This window comes from Anarhichas minor, unplaced genomic scaffold, assembly GCF_050575085.1.
Source record: "Anarhichas minor isolate MPS153535 unplaced genomic scaffold, ASM5057508v1 ptg000086l, whole genome shotgun sequence".
In the NCBI taxonomy this organism is placed as follows: domain Eukaryota; kingdom Metazoa; phylum Chordata; class Actinopteri; order Perciformes; family Anarhichadidae; genus Anarhichas; species Anarhichas minor.
In genome coordinates this window covers 541,455-562,469 of record NW_027466532.1, presented here as the reverse complement: position 1 = coordinate 562,469, position 21,015 = coordinate 541,455, and the positions used below count along the sequence as shown (strand labels likewise).

The 21,015-nt window shown below is 42.4% G+C and overlaps 1 protein-coding gene across 2 annotated transcripts in view; it reads left to right on the top strand.

The window, feature by feature from the left end:
- Positions 1-21,015, top strand: part of LOC142938505 (paired box protein Pax-7-like) — an 87,446-nt gene that overhangs the window by 33,596 nt on the left and 32,835 nt on the right. For both annotated transcript variants that reach the window (XM_076081726.1, XM_076081724.1), the window contains exons 6-7: positions 8,968-9,133; positions 9,975-10,174. In XM_076081726.1, the coding sequence (XP_075937841.1) occupies positions 8,968-9,133; positions 9,975-10,174 (366 nt within the window). The remainder of the gene's footprint in view (positions 1-8,967; positions 9,134-9,974; positions 10,175-21,015) is intronic.

Below are 21,015 nucleotides of genomic sequence, written 5' to 3'. Positions count from 1 at the left end.
AGCTTCAATGCTTCTTGGCATAGATTCTCCGGACGCCTCAACAAAACTCTCACACTGTGCAAGACGAATAAAGGTCGAATAAAGTCTGAGTCAAACTGTACTATTTCAGTTTTGAAGCATGTCAGATGGTGCAATGACTGTAGCTCTTTGATGTAAATTTAAAAGAAAAAAATGATGCAAGCCGACACATGTCATCAACTTGCGTCATTCGTCTGCTCTGCTCTCATGTTTTGAAATATGTAACAAACAATAAACAAGCTTTGGTCACAGTGCCGGTGCTTCTATGCATCAGAAAGAGAGGAGAGTGTGTATCTGTTGTGGTCAGGGTTGATTTTGCCTAGTCACCAGTGTTTTCTGCACCATTTCATTTCGTATTGTGATTGATTGTTTTGTAAACTTGGATTGGAGCAGCAGTCTTATTGTGGGATTTTGATTCTAAATGTTCGACACTGTCACATTTTTGAAGCAAGCTGTTAGGTCAACAAATCTCCAAAATACGTCAAAATGTTTTTTCAAAGTATTTCACCAGTGGAGGACTTGTTGGACCGTGTGAACACAGCCTCCCCTTTTCATTCCTTCAACCACCTTCTTGAAAAGGTTGACGTTGAGATATTTGCACACATCCAAAAACCTGTTTAGATCCAAGTCCTTTATAATGCTAACGTGGGTGTGTTTCTCCTTCTTTTCTTTTGGCATCTCTACGTCAGCTTTACAAACTATTGAGTAGTTGGTTTGTGTTTAACACACAGAGCTGGTCGTAAACAGCAAAGAGGCTGCGTGTCGCAAAGTGCCGGAAAAAACTATTTTGAGAAGCATATTCTGAATGCGCTTTGGGAGGTGCCCCATTTGGAATTAGGCCTAATTCTGAATATCCAAATGGAATATGAGCCATATCAAAGTGAGCTATTGAGACCTGTATGGACGCATCTGCATTTAGTATGTTTCAACACTCATTTATTAATTTATTTATTCATGTGTTTCCTCTCATTTGTATTACAGAATATACGTTTTTACATTTGATAGACTCAGTTGGCAAATTATGTATTTGTATATTTGCTATATATATCTGGCAGCTATGATACAAAAAAATTGTGTAAATTACTATTCAAGTAAACCACGAATGATTTTTAAATGATGAGTAAAAGATTGTAGTTTAAATGGACTGTACTTGTATAGCCCTTTTCTAGTGTTCCGACTACTCAAAGCTCTTTAACACTACATGTCATCATTCACCCATTCATACACTGATGACAGACTATCATGCAAGGTGACACCTGCCCTTCAGGACTCTAACATTCATACACTGTAGGCTACGGGAGCAATTCTGGGTTAAGTGTCTTGCCCAAGGACACATCGACATGAACTAGGAGCTGGGGATCGAACCGCCGAGCCTTTGTTCGAAGGACGACCCTGCTCTACCACTGAGCCACGGTCGCCCAGTTTAAGGGGCATTTGTCGGTAATCTTTGGCATAACGTTATGCCAGTGTCACGTGAGGCAGCCGCCTCCTCTATAGCAGTGGTTCTTAACTGGTCTCGCTGTGGGACCCACCATCACCCCTTAATGACAAGTCGCGACCCAAATTTTCAACTTCTCAAATGTATTTAATGAAAATATGGTGCAAATTTAACCTGAGCTGAAAATGTCCTCTGCAGTCGTAGTGTAGGGAGCTCTCTTGTGGAGAGAAATTGTTCCTGTCAGTCCCCGTCCCACACATGTTTCACGTAAACGAGTAAAACTGCTTTGTTTGTTATGTCTGTAGATTCGTCCATTTGTAATGCAAAATGACCACTTGCCTAAATTCAAGCTGTGGTCTGTTGTTTGATGTCATCCGACATGTCTTCAATTCAATACTTATAGTGTCATTTGACAGAGGTATAGTTTTCAGTTTATCCGCTGCGGATTGATCCAACAAATGCCGCTTCAGTTTTGACGGCTTCATGCTTTCTTGTGCCAGAACCTCGCTGCACAAAATACACTGAGGTTTTTGCCCTCTTTTGTAGTCGGTGTCGTACTTGCATTTCACCATGCTCAATTAGCATGAAAACAAACTGTGTCGGTGTTCTTCTATACCAGGGGTATTCAAGTAAATTTCCAAAAGGTCCAGTTTGACTAAATCTCCTCGTGCAAAGGTCCAGAACATTACAATAATATCTAACTTGCACTATTTAGTGCCATATATATATATATATATATATATATATATTAGTGCTGGCCAAGTTAACGCGTTAATTTCGCGTTAACGCATTCATTAATTAACGCCGACAATTATTTTATCGCGAGATTAATCGCGATTAAATATTTTAATAGTTGCCCAGCACTAGTTAATTGATAAATCAATCAGTCCAATCACTGTTTCTGCAATACTAAAGAACCAAATATATAAAGGAGGTGGTGAGGTGACATTCTGTTTCTTTCTAGAGTCAAGTCTTTGGACTGTTGAGTTGATCCGTCAGACTCAACTTCTTCTGCTTCTCTTGCAGTAGTACCTCAGGGGGACAACTCCTGTTCTCATTATTTGAGTCTCCTGTACAGAAATAGGAGTCCAAATGATCTTCTCCACTTGAAAGGCATGTTTCCATTTGCTCCAAATGAAAAAGGAGGATTCCTGGAGAAAATGGGCGGGTGGAAAGCTGGAGGCAACATAGATTCCTGCCACTGCTCTGGATATGCATGTGTGAGTGTGTGTGTGTGTGTGTGTGTGTGTGTGTGGTGTGCATGCGAGTGGTATGGTATGGTTTTATTCAAATGATGCAAATGATAAAAATGTGGTACCTGTGTGTCCTAATGTAGGACAGTGTGTGTGAGAAAGAGACAGATATAGGTGCTGTGAATGTGTTTTCTGCAGAGCGACAGGCTGATACCTGCCCTGAGCTTCTGTCTTTCTGTTGGCTTAAAATAAGAACTTGGAAATGAGTGCCCTGCTGAGTTGAAAAAGAAGACAATTTAGCTTTTGGCAATACACACCCCTTTGTCATTTCACAATCTGCCTGTGTTTGACATGTCTTCATGTTTGACATTCTTCCTTTTCTTTTTAAACCACTACATTTCTAGACAACTGATGATATGAGGTTGTAGTGTTTAGCAAATGTTTGGGGATTGTCTTTTGTGATTTTTTCACATTATGCAGGTGGTCAGCTGTGATCATGTGACCAGGTAATCAGCTCATCTCTGTAAAACCATACAGCACTGAGTCAACTGCTGTTGGTTGGACTTGAGTTTGTATTACATTTATCTGCACTCCTATGTTGCCTTCAGTTGTTACCTTGACCTCCCGATAACAACTCAAACAGCAGCCGTGCTTTATGGACTTTTTTGGCCTAGGTTTAGCCTCTTGGCATTGCCAACCTGACAAACCTGTGGACACTATTTAGTGCTGAAATAAATATTTGCAATTTTCCGTGTTTAAAAAAAACGAAAAACATTACATTTATCTCATGATTTGTGACAAACAGTGTGTAATTGGGATATTCTAATACACTTAAAGTAAAGGCAGTGAAAAACAGTCGTCCTGAGACAAAAGCTGATTCTTGGTGACCAGAACTATATTTATCCTTTTCCCAATATCAGTCACACTAAATGCATTATGTAATAACACAAAAACTAACACAGCTTTTCTAATTCCTTTGTTAGACTTATGCAGAGAAGAATGTCTATGTACATGTAATGGGTCAGGGGTTTTTGGTCGAAGAACCTGTCACTTCAAGTTGAATTTATTCACATTTATTCCTACGGTGTATATCCAAGACTACTACAGTATGCTTAAGCTATGGTTAAGGTTAGTCACAAAGAAATTGTTCAAATTAGGTCGTTTTTTTTATCATGCCATTCATAAATAGGCCAACATAAATTGTACATCTGAAATTGGACTCAAATGCTGGTCCCTGCCTGGAAATCAGACACACTACATACTCATATACCACTCCCACATCCAAACCCTTACTTATGAACTTACTACAGAAATACTAAATGCTGGTATTGGACATGCATTGCTCACTGGAAATTTAAGCAATATGAATGTAATTCTTACTTTGACTGCAACATTTCAGCAGAGAAGTTGCTGGCTTAAATCTTGTCAAGAGGTAGCTTTGAAGGGGTCTTTTATTTGGCCTACCGAAACTCTTGTCTGTGTTGTAAAATGAAAGACGTAGGTTTGAGTTTCCAAAAAGAAGGGGATTTCTCTATATCAAATGTAAAACTTTAAGGTTGTAAGTGTGTTAGTTGCTTTAATCGGTCATGTGTGAAGTGTTTACTGTAGCTGTAGATGTTGATGCCTCATCTTTATTCATCCTACTGAGTCTATGAGGAACAATGCATGATTAACCACACACACTCACTTTGTTTACAAAAGGAAGCCTTATTTAAAACGTAATCAGTTGTTAAATAAGGCCAGGAGATGACAAAAGGACATTATTGAAGATCATTTTACCACTATGAACTCTTCAATGAAATCCTTGTGTCACGGCCAGGCCGTGCCTCCTGCTTGTCCCGTGTGTATCTTATGGGCAGGGCTTCCTAATTACAACTCACCTCACCTGCCCAGTCAAACCAGCTGCACTCCATCAACTCATCAACCCAACAGTATATCTACCTCGGTTCTTCATCCACTCTTCGCCAGATCGTTGTTTACAGCTCACGTGTTTTTTCATCCTCCGGGTTCCCCAGTCTGCCTGCCCTGCCCTACCTCCTCCTGCCTGGATTCCACCCTCACCCTCCCTGGACTTTCCCGCAGTGCTCTGGTCATTCCCCCCCCCCCCTTGGTTTCCTGTCAATAAACCTTTCACCTATAATCCCTGGTCCGTGCCTGCATTTGGGTCCTCACTCACAGCCCGTGACACCATGAATGCAGTGGCGGGCCATGTGTTTTATACCTGGGCCTTCAGTGCTGTCCTACTACAGTTGAACCACCTCCTAATAACCTCATTATGACGCCACAGCTACGGGTGACAAGTGAAATAAAATATTACATGAAGCTCAACACCTATGAGGGCTACAAATACACTAACTGGAGATTGCGAGATAGCCATTGAGTGTTAAAAAAACAAAGCTTGGTAAAAAAAAAAGAATCTACACCAAGCAAAACGCTAAAAATGTCATAACTTCTTACATATCTTTCAACTTGAACTCTTACTACTACTAAGTTCTGCTAGCTAGCTTCAGTTTCACAACAGTCACGCTAGCCCACTAACCAATCACACCGCACGTTAATGCTGAGCTGCACATTAATGCTAAAGGCCACCTAGAAAGCTCTGGCACATCAAGGAATATGCCCAACATGTCAAACTAAAGATCTGATTGGTTGAAGACTATGACAATCAACAATATCGTCCCCATATACTTAAACTGCAAAGGCTTCCTAGCGGGCCTCTCTTCTTACCTAGAGACACAGAGGTGAAATCTGATTGGATAAAAGCTCTACTTAAAACAAGCTGCACTGGAAGCAGAGCAACTGAGGAAGACAGGAGCTGTGCAATGAGAAAATAAGATAATGGGAAAAATAATTAGAATACATGTAGTGTATTTATGAAAAATGATTAAATTAGAAAATAGTTATAACACCACTGCCTTACTCTGTTGCCTGTCACCTCCTGCTCTTCATCTCCTGACTGTTCACTACTTCCTGCAAAACAGCACATACTGAGTACATCCAACCACACCCATCAGTGGGGCTGGCTGTGACTGTGACTGTTTTCCCCCTACTGTGACAATTACATGATATACTCTACATCCACACTACTACGTTTCCATTTTAAAACGCAAATCTTTTGCTAAGTTGACACTGAGCACCGAAAACGAAACAGTTTACAAACACTACCGAAGTCAGAGGAAGCAACCTGTCATTGAAGCGATTCGCGAGTGGCGTGTCTGGCGGCGTTATCAGACCTATGGAGCGGACTCTTGAAGTCAGGGTTAGCGGCTTTGAGAGTGGCGAGGGACACAAAATGGAAGACTTTCCTTTTCTTATTAATCCTTATTTTGTTCTGCACAACTATTGCAAAGTTCACAAAGAAACTGTAAACGAACAAAAGCAGTAATTGCTCTCCTGTGCAACAAGGACTTCAGTCACCCAGCAGAGCTACGAGTGAGAACAGAACAACAAAACCGAGAGGAAATGAGTGAGAGACGTGTGTTGACCAAATTTATTGACCCATAATCAAGTAAAATTTGATTTGTATGTGTTCATTTTTAAGTAAATTGAATGTGTGTGTGTGTGTGTGACTGTGTGTGTGTGTGTGTGTGTGTGTATGAGAGAGATAGAGCAAGTCCTGCAGTCTCAAATTAAATTTGAAAAATAAAACTTATTTTTTTTCCACATAAATGTGTCTGTTTCAGTATATAGAGCAGGGGTTGTTATGGCCATAACTTCTGGACACAGGGAGAAACCGCCCCCCCCCCCCCCCCCAGTTGCAGCCATGTGCTCTCAATCGCCTCCAAAACACACCAGCAGGTTAAAGTAAAAATCAAATGGATTTATTATCCAAGAGCATAAAAACAGATACAGACAGTTACAAACCGAATCACACTATTAATAACAAAACAAACTTATATATAAAATGAAAGTGAGATCCAATCCGAGCCACCCAGGAGGCTGGTCTGCCTCCTCGGTGGCCAGCAGAAGATCTGAAATCCCCCAGAGCTTCAAACCCTTTGTCACCCCAAAGTTACATTCCTCAGCTCATCGATCAGCTCATTGATTGGCTGAAGTCCAACAAGCCCCACCTGGGCCTATGCCCCATTGTCTTGATGTTAACACCTCAGCCAGCCACTTTCACACAACCCCCGCTCCAGCACATTCCTCCCCCTCTCACAGACACTTAATGCATGAAATGACCAGACTCCTACAAGTAAATATACTGTATCACATTATATCCATAATTAGGAGCGCTTTAAAACTTAAATTCCTCACAGGGTCACTAACTGGTGGACCGCGGTTCCGGATCCGGACCCAGACGCCGTTGTATCCAGACCCAGGACCTAAAACAGATTAAACCGATAATTGAGAATTATAAAATTTTGACGGAGCGCTTCTATTTTAACCGGCGCAGCTTTTCCAGCATTTACGGCACTTGGTCAGCGGTGCAGGAAACACGCCGACCAATGCGATACACGCCGGCGATACACGCCGATACATCACGTGATGCAGCTCAGCCAATCAAATATGGGTATTCTGACAATTTTCCTGACTCGAGTGAGATATACACACACCGTGACACACGGGAGAGAGACGAGGAAAGAGAAGGAAGAGAAGGATAAGTATTTTGTTAGTTGTAAAAGTTAAATCACAGGACGATTTCCCAAAAGAGAAAAATGACATGAGAGACCAGAATTTTTAACCAAGGATGGACAGACTCTTTAAGGCAGGGGTGTCAAACTCATTCTCACTCTGGGCCACATCAGCATCACGGTTTCCCTCAAAGGGCCGGTTGTGAATGTAAGACGGTGTAAATGTAACTACTCCTAACATATTGGTAAATAACTGTCTCTGCATTTGATTATTGTTTATTCAAGTGTAAACATATTGTACATGCAGTTATATAAATGTTATTATAACTTAAATCCTTTTAATTTAGGGTTAATAAACTCACATTACTCTATCAAAGATCAAACTATTAAAGAAAATATCAAAGACAAATATCAAACACAAGTTATTACAATAACTTTGTTCAAAGCTTAAAATCCTTTCAAGGGTGCGTTTGCACAAGCCCACGTGAAGTGTTTTAAAGCCACGTTTAAAGTAGTCTTCAATGTACTCACAATACATTTCCATTTCAAGTGTACCAGCCAAAGAGCTGCTTCTATGACTGTTGTGTTTAGGTATCTCATAATTATGACTTTCTATCTCACCATTTTGACTTTCCATCATAACTTCGACTTTCTATCTCACAATTTCGACTGTGGGGATATTTTTATTATCAAGTCAAATTTTTAATTAAAAAAGAACAAAAAAAAAATGTAACTTTTTTTTTTTTTTCTGCTGGCGAATTCGCGGGCCACATAAAATGACGTGGCGGGCCGGATTTAATAACCACAGATAAAGTCCATGTTCACTAATTTCTCTTTTTAGTAGATGAGAAAAATATAATATTGTGCCTTTTTATTGACATCACTTCACACCGAATTTAAAGCTGCAGGACAATTCAGTGAAATAAATTTTTCTAAAATGAATTACTTCATTTTAAGATGCACATTTTTCAAAAGCTTTCTGTTATGTCAGTTATTATTTAATCCAGCCATTATTTTCCTTGAAATGAGAAGAACATTTATTTATGTTTTCTATGTATTATTTATAATTCATCCAGTTAAATTTGAAAACTGAGAATAATAATTCTTAAAATATAATTGATGTGTGCTTTCTTTATTTGATTTGACAGTTGTTGACGACACAGAGACGTTACTACTACTAGACTTCTTGAATATATATATATATGGCACTAAATAGTGCAAGTTAGATATTATTGTAATGGTCCGGACCTTTGCATGAGGAGATTTTCTCAATCTGGACCTTTTGGAAATGTAATTTAATACCCCTGATATAGAGGAAGATTATAAAAGAAGATCTTAAGTATCAAGCACAACCTTTTCTTTTTAATGACTACTATAATACTATACTATACTATAATAACTGTTGTATTTTATGTAACTAAGTAACCAATCTACTTCCTGTTACATCGACACCCGCATGCCCAGTGTACGTGAATAGTCACGTGATATTTGTTTTCAGGCTTGCTTGTATGGATGGAAATCACGAAAACAATGCTGAAATGCCCGTGTGGACGGAGATCGTTTTTGTTCTAAAACCTCGGTTTTAAACAAAAACGTATTACTGTGGATGTAGCGATAGCATGTGACACAACTTCAGCTGCCAGCTCAATTCTAATGTATTAACATACAACAGTAAAGCCAACTCTGAGTCTGAGATAAGGTTAATGAAACAGATTCATTTTGTTATCGCTCTTTTTCTTTCCAGGTTTGGTTCAGCAATCGAAGGGCCAGGTGGCGAAAACAAGCAGGAGCCAATCAGCTAGCGGCTTTCAACCACCTGTTGCCGGGTGGATTCCCTCCCACAGGGATGCCAACACTTCCTACGTACCAGCTGCCAGAGTCCAGCTACCCATCCAACACTCTGTCCCATGGTAGAGAAGACACCACTTTTAAATGGGTGACAGATGATAGTGATGCAGTGTGTTAGTGAGGTGCTGATCCACTACAAGCCACAACAACAGCAGTGCTGCTTGTCATAGATTCTCCAGGAGTTTGGAACTCTCCTGGAGGAATGAACAGCATTCTTCCAAAAGAAAATGTATTTGGGTGTTAAGGTGATGATGGAGGGCAGTGTTTAACATGTGGCTCCACAATCTCACATGGGTGTTTTTTTATCTTTATATAAAAAAATATCCTAGACCTGTTATGTACACTTGTCAACAGTATTTTCACTTTGTTTGAGATAACTCAGACAAAGTGCAAAGTGACTCAAAATCAAAACAAACAGGTGCACTAAACAGAAATGCACGCACAACTTAATTTAAACTTACTGAAAGGTCATAGCAAAATACATAATTGTCATACTCATCAAACCACTCAGTGAGCCCTGTTCACTTGTATGGACTAATCTGCTTTCAGTATGTTTCTAAACGCATTCATTCATGTATTTCCTTTCGTTTATCACCTATGCATACATTGTAAATTTGAACTCATGCATTTTTCATCATATGTAGCCTACTAAAGCCTACTGTCCCCTGCTCACCTAAAAACGATGCCGTCGACGCTGCTGTTCATAGATATATCCAGGTTGTGCTAAGCACACAGACTGGTAGCAGGGGGAAACTGCTAGCCTAGCTCCTGTCTTATTTATACTCTTGAGCAATTGGAGAAATATATCTGTTATTGCACCCAGCAGTATACTGGTGAATGAAGGTTTTGACCAGTGTATCTTTACGTGCTCAGCTATGTGCTGTGCTGTGTTTTCCCCTTTAGATGGCAGTGGTACAGTTCACCGTCCCCAACCGTTGCCTCCATCCACCATGCACCAGAGCGGTCTGTCCAGCACTGACAGCAGCTCTGCCTTTGGTCTTGCCTCAAACCGCCACGGCTTCTCCAGCTACTCTGACTCCTTTATGAGCTCTGCAGCACCTAGCAACCACGTCAACCCTGTCAGTAACGGACTCTCCCCACAGGTAAGACCTGCAGGACTACTGTAACACTTACGCACGGGGATGGGAAACTAACTGTAATTAACTCAGTGAATCAAGTAAAGTAGATAAAACTAAAGATCAACCTCACCAGTGTTGGGCTGTAATGCATAATTGTTACACTGATATTTTTGTGGGAGAGCTTCTTTGCTGTCTTACAGGGAGTTGGATGGACAAGCCATACTATTTTCATCTTTGTGTGTTCAGTGACTTGTCTGGGACGTGTTAGCTTTGCACATGGGCGAGAGGTGGCTATCCTCCACTTAAAAAAAGAAAAATACATTAGCGTAGATGCTGCAATACATCAGTTATATCAGAACAGGAGAGTATTTCTTCTTCGAAAGCATAGCACAATAATGAGTCCTTCATATCGACATTGTGAGCGGATCCTCTTCACGGAGTCTGCCGTGTTGCAGCACCACATTTCTACAGTAGGCCAGAACAGACAAACCAAACACCGACTCTGGAGACAGTCTTTTACATTTTTACATAACCTGAAGGCCAACGTAGTTCTCAGACACGCTTGGAAAGGGAGGGGTGAGCAGAGGGGTATTCAGTTGGTTGCAGTTTGCAACTTCACCACTAGATGCCAGTACATCTTACACACTGTTCCTTTAACTGCTCACTCCCCTCTGGGTGAAGTGGTACAATAACATTTTACAATTAAAGCTGCGAGCAGCATTGATTGGGCCCTCACAACTTCACGCACGTCGAGGGTACTAGCAGGACTCTGGCCATGCATTTCTGTGACCGTCATACACTGCGTGCACGAGTTAAACGGTATTTCCTGGTACTGGCAGGACTCTGGGTGACGCGGCCATGAATTTCTGTGACCATCACACTCTGCGTGCACGAGTGAGGTATTTCCTGCGTAGACCAGCAGCGTAGCAAGATCATGTTGCCAGGTCTTAAGCCTCAAATGTTTTGAGTGTACATCCGATACAATCATAAATGTAAGCCTTTAAAGATCATTAAGAAAATGAATGTGTGTGAATGTGCTTCAGTGTTTGTAACATAACAGACTGTCAGTTTACTGGGATGGGGTTCAACTCCCTGCAGTGTCCTACTGATTGTATTTGGACTTACATGAAAGTTAACAAAACGGTAGTGCCATTTGCTGTTACTTGAACACTTTAATTTAACACTTTTCATTTTAAGTTCTTCTGTAACTTTAGATTGTTGTGTGAAGCATTCATTATAACGTTTAACCTGATTGTCATGAAGAAGCTCTGGACAGATCATTTATACTAATGCCCACTGACATGGTTTGAAAATCCACTGTTATCTAACTTTTGCTCTCCAAGGATCTTAGTTTGCACATATTTAGATCAGAGAAGTCTTTTTCTCATGGTGTGCCCACAAACCCTTTCAATAAGTTCAGTGTTTGGGCCGCTGTAATTATAGAATCCTGCTTACAGCCATGGTCATCAGTAGGTGGCGCTATGACTATGAGTTAATATTGGCATGCAGAAGTCCTAAAATCATGACCGTAATCAAGCATGTCAAGTTTGGGACAGTTTTGACAAAGTACAGTTGAGTTACAACATCGCTAAGGTCTTAACGTACTGCGAGGGCTGCATCGTTGAAATATTGTAGGGGGTGCTATCGAGCCGACTTGCCACACTGAAACATTAAAATCACATTAGATAACAACATTCAGGATTTTAAATGTTTGGCAAGTTTGATTATGTTTTGAGCATTTTTAGCCCCTCAAAAACACCTTAATCTTTCATGTTATCTTTCAGTAACTTTTCTTCGCAAAGGTCTTTAGATTGTTCTGACCAAATTTTAAGTTGATTCGATTATTACCCTAGGAGGAGTTTGTTAAAGTAAAGCGCCTGGAAATGACAAAAACGAGCATTGGAAATTCATTCAAAATTCAAAATGGCTGACTTCCGGTTGGGTTTAGAGCATGACTCCAAGAGACTTTTTTTTTAAGTCTACATGTGATACATCTGCTTACCAAATATTATACATCTAGGTGAAACGTTCTGCGAGGGCTGCTTCGTTGAAATTTTGTAGGGGGCGCTATTGAGCCGATTTGCCACTCTGAACCAATAAAATCATATTATATAACTACATTTTGGGCTTTAAATGGGTATGCCAAGTTTGCTTATATTTCAAGCATTTTTAGCCTCTCAAAATGACCTTCGTTTTTCACGGTGAAGACTGCGTTGCCACGGCAACGGGGTTCGACGAAACATCAAAAGCTTCATGAACTGGCATTATGAACTTCTTATATTTGTGTGGAACTAATTTGATGTTGATCTGATTTACCTACTAAGAGAAACAAGCCAAAGTATAAAGACTTTAACTTCCTGTTACCAGTAGGTGGCGCTATGACTATGATTCAAAATTGGCCTGCAGATGTCTTCAGGATTGGATGTCTTCAGGACAGCAGATTAGACAATGTACGGCCGAGTTAGAACAACTTCCTGTTTCATGGCGAATGGTGTTTTTTTGACACCACGCCACGGACACATAGTTCGATAACTTTTTGATCTTTGAGTAGCTTTTCACTGCCAAGGTCTCAAGAGCATACTGACCAAATCTGAAGTTGATCAGGTTAAATCTCTAGGAGGAGTTTGTTAAAGTATGACGCCTTGAAACGGTCCAAAAACGTCATAAAGTTAAAAATGGCCGACTTCCTGTTTGGTTTAGAGAAAAATTCCAAGAGGATTTTTTGTACGTCCCATCACGATCCACATATCTACCAAATTTCATACAGCTAGGTGAAACCCAATGTTGGGGCTACTCAATAGGGGGCTCTATCGAGCCAATATTTCATACCGCAGCTGGACACCCCAATCAGACTGCAATTATCGCAGATTCTGGCTTGCGTGCCAAATTTCAAAAGTTTTCCATTATCCCAAGCACCTCCTTTTTGCGACAAAACATGTAAAATAAGAATAAGAAAAAACATTCGAATAACAATAGGTCCTCCGCTCCGACTATGTCGGTGCTCGGGCCCTAATAATAATAATAAATGTAGCCCTGGCTAAAAAATTCATTTAGACATCAGGATGTAAATAGTTTTCTAAAAACAAAGTTAAAAGTATGGATACAAATAGATATGGGTGGATAAACTTTATATCCATAAGAGACTCATAATCTATTTTGTTCAAAGGTTACAGTTCATGCAAATGAGCATAGTTTGATTGATCTATACATGTACATGATTCAGCATTTTTGGTTCCCCCTAACAACCTAACTTGTATAGCAGTATTATATGTCAATCTTTGTTTTCTTTGTTTAATTGGCTTGTCCTGAAACTAACAGCCAATCCAAGCCCATTCTCAGGTAGAGGGGTGGGGCTTAGTCGTGTGTGGCCACGCACAGTGTGTTAGAGAGGCAGAAGCGAATTATAACTGAACAGTGAGTATTGTAAGAGATCAATGTTCATAACTTAATGGCTGACGACCAGTTATCCGATGGTTTGAACTGTTGTGATCTATAAGAGGAGATGGACGTTTGCGACTGTAAGTGAGGATCGGGAGAGCTCCTTGGGACCACTATGGAGAACTGTTTCCCGCGTATGCGTATGCTGCTGTAGACTGTTGCTGCTGTTTCTTCTGCACCCTGCCTGCCGTCCATTGCCCAGCTTCCCCTCACTTTCCCCTCTGAATATGCCTTGGATTCGTGAGTACTGACAAACGTGCACGTGTCTTTTTTTTGTTTATTGCTTGTGTGAACAAGTGAAGCGGCCATCACAGTTTTTAGGCCTCTACGCTCCCAATCCACGACTCAGGCCTGCAACGAGGGTTATTCTGATTGTGTGTGGGACTGTGAGTGCACAGTATATTGATGACTGCATGTAATAAATGCCAAACTGTTTTTCTAATGCATTGGAAGTATATTTGATGTGCTAAAGTCAATCACATTCATGTTTTGATAAGAGCTGGTTAAAAGGGGTAAAATACACTTAAAACACAAGATAAAAGGACTTAATAGGAGGCACCGACCTTTTATTTACTTAATTCTATTGGAGGCACCGCCAGTTATTTTAATGTTCATAATAAAGGAAAAAGAGTTGTAAGAATAAATATATTCATGTATAAGAACAGGTAATCGCGCCATTACGATTAAAACTGTACCCAGGACCCCGCCCATAGTACTACTACACCTAGCAGATTCACATAATACTATATAGCTACATGGGACGGGTGTTACATAAATGGAGGCTCCGCTGGGAATTATTAATATTCATTGAGTTATCAGACAACACAAGTAACAATCTCTTAGGCATCTTGAACAATTAGTAACTATAAAGTAAAAACTCTTTTTTTTATTAGCACGTTGCAAGTATGGCAGGTCAGGCGAGCAGACCATCACAGCTTGATTTGGTTAACTGGTGCAGAGGAGAGGGAGTAGATGTAACACATGCCCTATTAATTTATGGAGTGCCGGAACACATCACAGTAGATGTTATAGAAGAAACAGCAGAGACAATCAAAGCCTTGGGCAAAGTTCGAGTAAGGGGCAAAATGTTTCACTCTCAACATCAATCCTTAATGGTGTTGTGTGAATGCCGCGAAGCGGTAGACCCCACCACAATCCCCCCAGCAGTAATGCCCATAATGGGTGGAAGTGTATGGAACACAGTGCACGGCATAGTTGACCAAAACAATGACAGCGCTGATGACTTCACAGAGAAGTTACTCACACTTCTTCAGCAGGAGGGAAAAACCATGGATGATATTCAGAGATTATGCGGCCCAAGTATAGCGGCGAACAGCAGCCCTGAGTCTATCATTCGGGCAGTTGGCGATGTATGGGGCAGAACCAATAAACCGCCAGAGAGCAACGCGTATAGACGTCTGAGGACTTTCTCTGGCATCACTCCCACTCCCACAGGAGAAGAATGCCTAGACAGCTGGTTAGAGCAGGCAAAATTCCTGGTAGAGGAAAGTGAGTGCTCTGTGAAGGAGAAACGAAGAAGAATACTCGAGAGTCTAAAAGGCCCCGCCTTGGAGATTATTCAGGCTGTGCATATGAGTGAACCTGATGCTAGCCCAATGGAGTACATCCATGCACTTGAGAGCATCTTTGGTACATCAGAGTCAGGGGAAGATCTTTACTTTTCCTTCAGATCCCTCCGACAACAGCCTGGAGAGAGATTGTCAGAATTTCTGCAAAGATTAGAAAGGTCCCTTATCAAAGTAGTGCAGGGAGGTGGTCTCCCGGTTAGCGCAGCTAACAAAGCCAGAGTTGAGCAGCTAATTAGAGGTTCAACCTCTGACCTCATGTTACTGCAGTTGAAAGTTAGGGAGCGGAGAGACAATCCCCCTACATTCCTGAACCTGCTGCAAGAGATTCGTGAAGAAGAATGCCACCAGTCTGCAAGACAAAGCTTAGGAGCGCCCCTGCGTCGTCAGAATGTGCGCACCGTACAGGCAGAGAAAGGATTGGAGCCTGAGTTGGCCTACCAGAGCGAACTTGGAACACAGATTCAAGAACTGAAAGCTAAGATGGGTGAGCGAGCAAGCACCCAGCACCAGCCAATAGCTGGTTGTCCACAAAGTGGTCCAAAGGAAATGAAAAAACTGAAAACTGAGTCACACAGTGATATACAGTCACTTAGGAAACAAGTGAAAGCCCTAGAAGATAAAATAAGTGTGATGGCTGTGAGATCCACTGCAGACCCCTCACGAGATACTATGACCCAGTTCAATCGATACAAAGCAGGTTCAAGCCATAAACCTGTTCCATTCAAAGTGCAGTCTCCAAAGGAGACCGACGAATACTTTTGCTACCGATGTGGAGAAAATGGTCATATAGCTCCAAGGTGCACGGAGCCAGAGAACTCACAGAAAGTCATCAAAAGGCTCATACGTTTGGTGCGAGGAGCACAAGACGGAGCCAAAGAGAACCCAAAGAACACTTCAGAAGAGCAGTATGTTGCTAGGGTCCACAAAGTGGAAGTCCCTAAAGAAGGAAACAGCCTGCCTGAGGGTCTTGTGGGTCCTTCAATGATTCACCCCATCAAAGTTAATGACCTATGCTGCCAAGCCCTCATGGACAGTGGTTCTAACGTGACCATAATCTTTGAGAGCTGGTATAACGAACACTTGCTAGATGTCCCTATACAGCCCATCTCTGGCTTAGGCCTCTGGGGCCTGTCAGACAGTGATTATCCTTACAAAGGCTATGTTGTAGTGGAAATGGAGTTTCCAGAAAAAATGACAGGGGTGAAAGGGCCCATAGTTGTTTTAGCTTTGATCTGTCCTGAGCCGAAGCACTACAACCAAGCCCCGGTGATTGTTGGCACCAACGCGTCTTTGTTCCGCAGACTGTGGGAGCTGGTGGAAGAAAGTGGTGATGAAAACATTGTTCACTCCATGAGAATCCAACCAGTGTATGCACCAGTCCAAGCTCAGACTCGGCTCTCTCAGCCAGCGGCAATAGATGATGTCGTTGGACAAGTGAAATGGCAAGGACCTGGTTCACTCTCAATAGCCCCAGGTGAAAAGTACTATGCCATCTGCAAGGTAGACAGACCGACCCCGGTGTCAAAAGACATTGTGCTGATTGATGCACCCACTTCACAGTCACTCCCCGCTGGTGTGCTGGTTCAGCCAGGTGTACTCTCCAATGCTGATATAGACACAAACCGTTTCACAGTGCTCATTCATAATGAGTCTCAAAAGAAAACCTCCATACCCAGTGGAACGGTAATTGCAGAGATGTATGCTGTAGATAGTCACTCCAGTTCAACCATCTAACCTACCAGCAGCTACTATAGACCCACATCTCTTTGATTTCGATGATTCCCCTATCCCTGAGGATTGGAAGAATCGGATCCGCCAGAAGCTAGCTGAGAGGCAAAATGTTTTCTCATTGCATGAGTGGGATGTTGGCTTGGCCAAGGGGGTAGAGCACAACATACGCCTGGAAGACCCCAGGCCATTTAGGGAAAGATCCCGCAGATTGGCACCTGCAGACATTGACGATGTGCGACGACACATACAGCAGCTGAGATTTTAAAAGAGTCCCGTAGTCCCTACGCCTCACCGATCGTGATTGTTCGCAAAAAGAATGGAAGTATCAGAATCTGTATTGACTACAGAACCCTCAACAGACGCACCATACCAGACCAGTACACGATGCCTCGCATCGACGACGCCTTAGACTGCCTGTCAGGCAGCAAGTGGTTCTCGGTCTTGGATCTGAGGAGTGGCTACTATCAGATAGCCATGGCTGAGGAGGACAAAGAGAAGACAGCCTTCATTTGCCCCCTCGGTTTCTACCAGTTCGAACGCATGCCACAAGGGATAACTGGAGTGCCTGCAACATTCCAGCGGTTGATGGAGAAAGCCGTTGGTGACATGCATCTCCTTCAAGTCCTGGTATACTTGGACGACATTATCGTTTTTGGCAAAACTCTCGAAGAGCATGAGCAGCGTCTTCTCAAGGTTCTGGATAGGCTAGAAGAGGTTGGCTTGAAGGTCTCGATTGACAAATGCCAATTTTGTCAGACTGAAGTCAAGTACGTGGGCCACATTGTTTCAGAATCCGGGATTGCAACTGACCCTGAGAAAGTGGATGTGGTAAAACACTGGAAGGAGCCCCACGATCTGAAATCGCTGAAGTCATTCCTCGGATTTTGCGGATATTATCGCAGGTTTATTGCAAACTACTCTGCTATTGTCCGTCCCCTTACCGAGCTCACGAAAGGCTATCCACCAACTGCTGCGGGAGTATGGGGTGCCGGACCCGTTACAACGGGCGATCTGGTCTCTGTACGACTGCAGTAGGAGCTGTGTCCGCATTCTCGGCAATAAGTCAGACACGTTCCCGGTGGATGTTGGCCTCCGCCAGGGCTGCCCTTTGTCACCGGTCCTGTTCGTGATTTTCACGGACAGGATATCTAGGCGCAGCCTGGGGGCGGAGAACGTCAGTTTCGGGGGTCTCGGGATCGCCTCTCTGCTGTTTGCAGATGATGTGGTCCTGTTAGCCTCCTCGGATCATGACCTCCAGCATTCACTGGGGCGGTTTGCAGCCGAGTGTGAAGCGGCGGGGATGAGAGTTAGCACCTCCAAATCTGAGGCCATGGTACTCTGCCGGAAACCGGTGGATTGCTCCCTCCAGGTGGGGACGGAGTGCCTACCTCAAGCGAAGGAGTTTAAGTATCTCGGAGTCTTGTTCACGAGTGAGGGTAAGATGGAGCGGGAGATCGACAGGCGGATCGGTGCGGCTGCAGCAGTAAAGCAGGCGCTGCACAGGACCGTCTTGGTGAAGAGGGAGCTGAGCCGGAAGGCAAAGCTCTCAATTTACCACTCGGTCTACATTCCTACCCTCACTTATGGTCACGAACTCTGGGTCGTGACCGAAAGGACAAGGTCGCGGCTACAAGCGGCCGAAATGAGTTTCCTCCGTAGGGTGGCCGGGCTCAGCCTTAGAGATAGGGTAAGGAGCTCGGTCATCAGGAGGGAACTTGGAGTCGAGCCGCTACTCCTTCGCGTCGAAAGGAGTCAGCTGAGGTGGTTCAGGCATCTAATTAGGATGCCTCCTGGACGCCTCCCACTGGAGGTTTTCCAGGCACGTCCAACTGGGAAGAGACCCCGGGGAAGACCCAGAACACGCTGGAGAGATTACAGCTCCCAGCTGGCCTGGGAACGCCTCGGGATCCCCCAGAATGAGCTGGAACATGTTGCCGGTGAGAGGGAGGTCTGGGTCAGCCTGCGACCCGACCCCGGATAAGCGGTGGAAAATGGATGGATGGATGGATTGACCAAATATACCTGGATGGCTACACAGAGCTGAAAAAAATGATTGCAATCAACTTTCTGTAATTTACAGCATTCCATTTCAATTTGTATTCAATGGATCAGTTTACTGATTTTAGCCAGACAATTCTTGCAGTAGTGGAATGGTAAACGAGAGGATTGGAAGAAGTCCCATTCAGGTTGGAACCACTTTGGGCTGTAAATATTGGTCAACTAACCATTGTGAAATGTGTTAGCTGTTACAAATGTTACATTTCAGGTAGCAGTCATAATTGGGGACACAATACCCATTTGCTGAAGTGGAGATAAAACAATACAGTAATGTATTCTTATATTCAAGTGTTAGTCATAATAGCTTGGATTTACAAGGGAAAATGTTAACCTTATTGCAGACTCTTTTCATGAATTTTGAGGAAAAAAACATTTTGTTTTTCATTTTAAGACTCAAGCTGGACATTCAAACTGAACAGGAACTTTGAGGTGACAGCAGACTTATTCAGGATTTTAAGCTATTCTCTTTCTGACACTGAAATGTCTTTAGCTGTCTTGTATCTTGTCTTCACCCGTGGGCATCGGTAAACTCCCCTCTCCATCCACTCAACAAGGTATGACTTATCTGTGTTTCACAAAGCTTCATGTTAACAAATGTTACAGCAAAAGAATATGAGGCAATATGTGTTGCATTCTCGAAATTAAAAAACTGGTTTACAATATTATCAATAATGTCAAAAGCAGTCATCACTCATATAATGTATGTCTTTTGATTGCCAAATAAATACAGCCTCAAGATGCACTTGATACATATCTGGAAAAAGGCCCAAAAAATGGTTAACAGTTGTTTTCGTCAAAATGTTTTAAAATCTAAATTTGCAAGTGCAAAGGTATATTGCAGCTCTAGTTTTTCACTAAGAAGGCTCAAACTATATGGCACCTTGTTTAAAGCAATTATGTCAATGATTTACATTTAAATACATGTCTGTTAAAGGTGCTACAATCGAGCATTTATATAGCAGTAAACAATTATTTGCAATGTAAAGAAATAGTGACCTCCGGTTCCCCCCCAAGTAAACACTATTAGCTCTGTCAGCACTGATGCTGGTGTTTGCACTGTTCGTACTGTCCAGCTGCCAGTCAGCAGTCGCCATATTGAGAGTAAGTAAGTTAGTAAGATTTATTTATAAAGCACTTTTTACAGACATAAGTCACAAAGTGCTTAACAGGGGCAGAATTAGAGACATAAAAAAACACAATGTGACCATATAAGGGCCAATAATGTACATACACACAGAAAGAACAAAATTAAAACATAGTCTGATGTCATGAGAGGGAGGGTCATCAACGGGAGATACATCCCCTCCCGGAGGTTGCAGCAAGGACTAGAACCCAGCATGGCATCTGGGTAATGAACTACAATTCCCATAGTCAGCAGGGCAGCCGGGGCCAAGGCGGCGGCCCAGCTGAAAGAGAGGGAACTGATTACCCGGGAGAAGTTGGTGTGGAGAGAATGAAGGAAATGTTTGGAGAGAGGAGGAGGACAGGAGCGACAAGGAGGAAAAGAGTTTTATTTTACATTAAAGACAACGAACCCGAAGAAAACGGAAGATACTTATGTTTGGTCTTTGTAGCGCTTTCGGCTGGAATGAAGTTTACCTTTTGTTTAAAGAATCTAAATATATTATTTTGAGTTAGAACACAACCGCTTGTCTTCATTTATGCACCCACGCCTCACAAGCTGATCCTGACCTCTCAAGACATCACAATAATTTAAAAGCAAATTTAAAACATGGTTTAAAAGCAGGCCTAGGACATGAGTTTTTAGTCAAATGCCAGTCTAAACAGATGTGTCTTGAGCTGATTCTGGAATGAATTCACAGAATCTGTGAAACGTAAGGGTGCAGGCAGAGCATTCCACAACCTTGGTGCTACTGCCTCAAAAGCTCGGTCACCACGGGTTTTAAGGCCAGTGTGTGGGACAGACAGGTTTGACCTGAGAGCACGGGCGGGTGAATAAGGGTAAAGTAAATATAGGAGCCTGGCCGTGTAGTGCTCTGTAAGTGAGAGTGAGGATTTTGAAGTGGATCCTAAATGCTACAGGGAGCC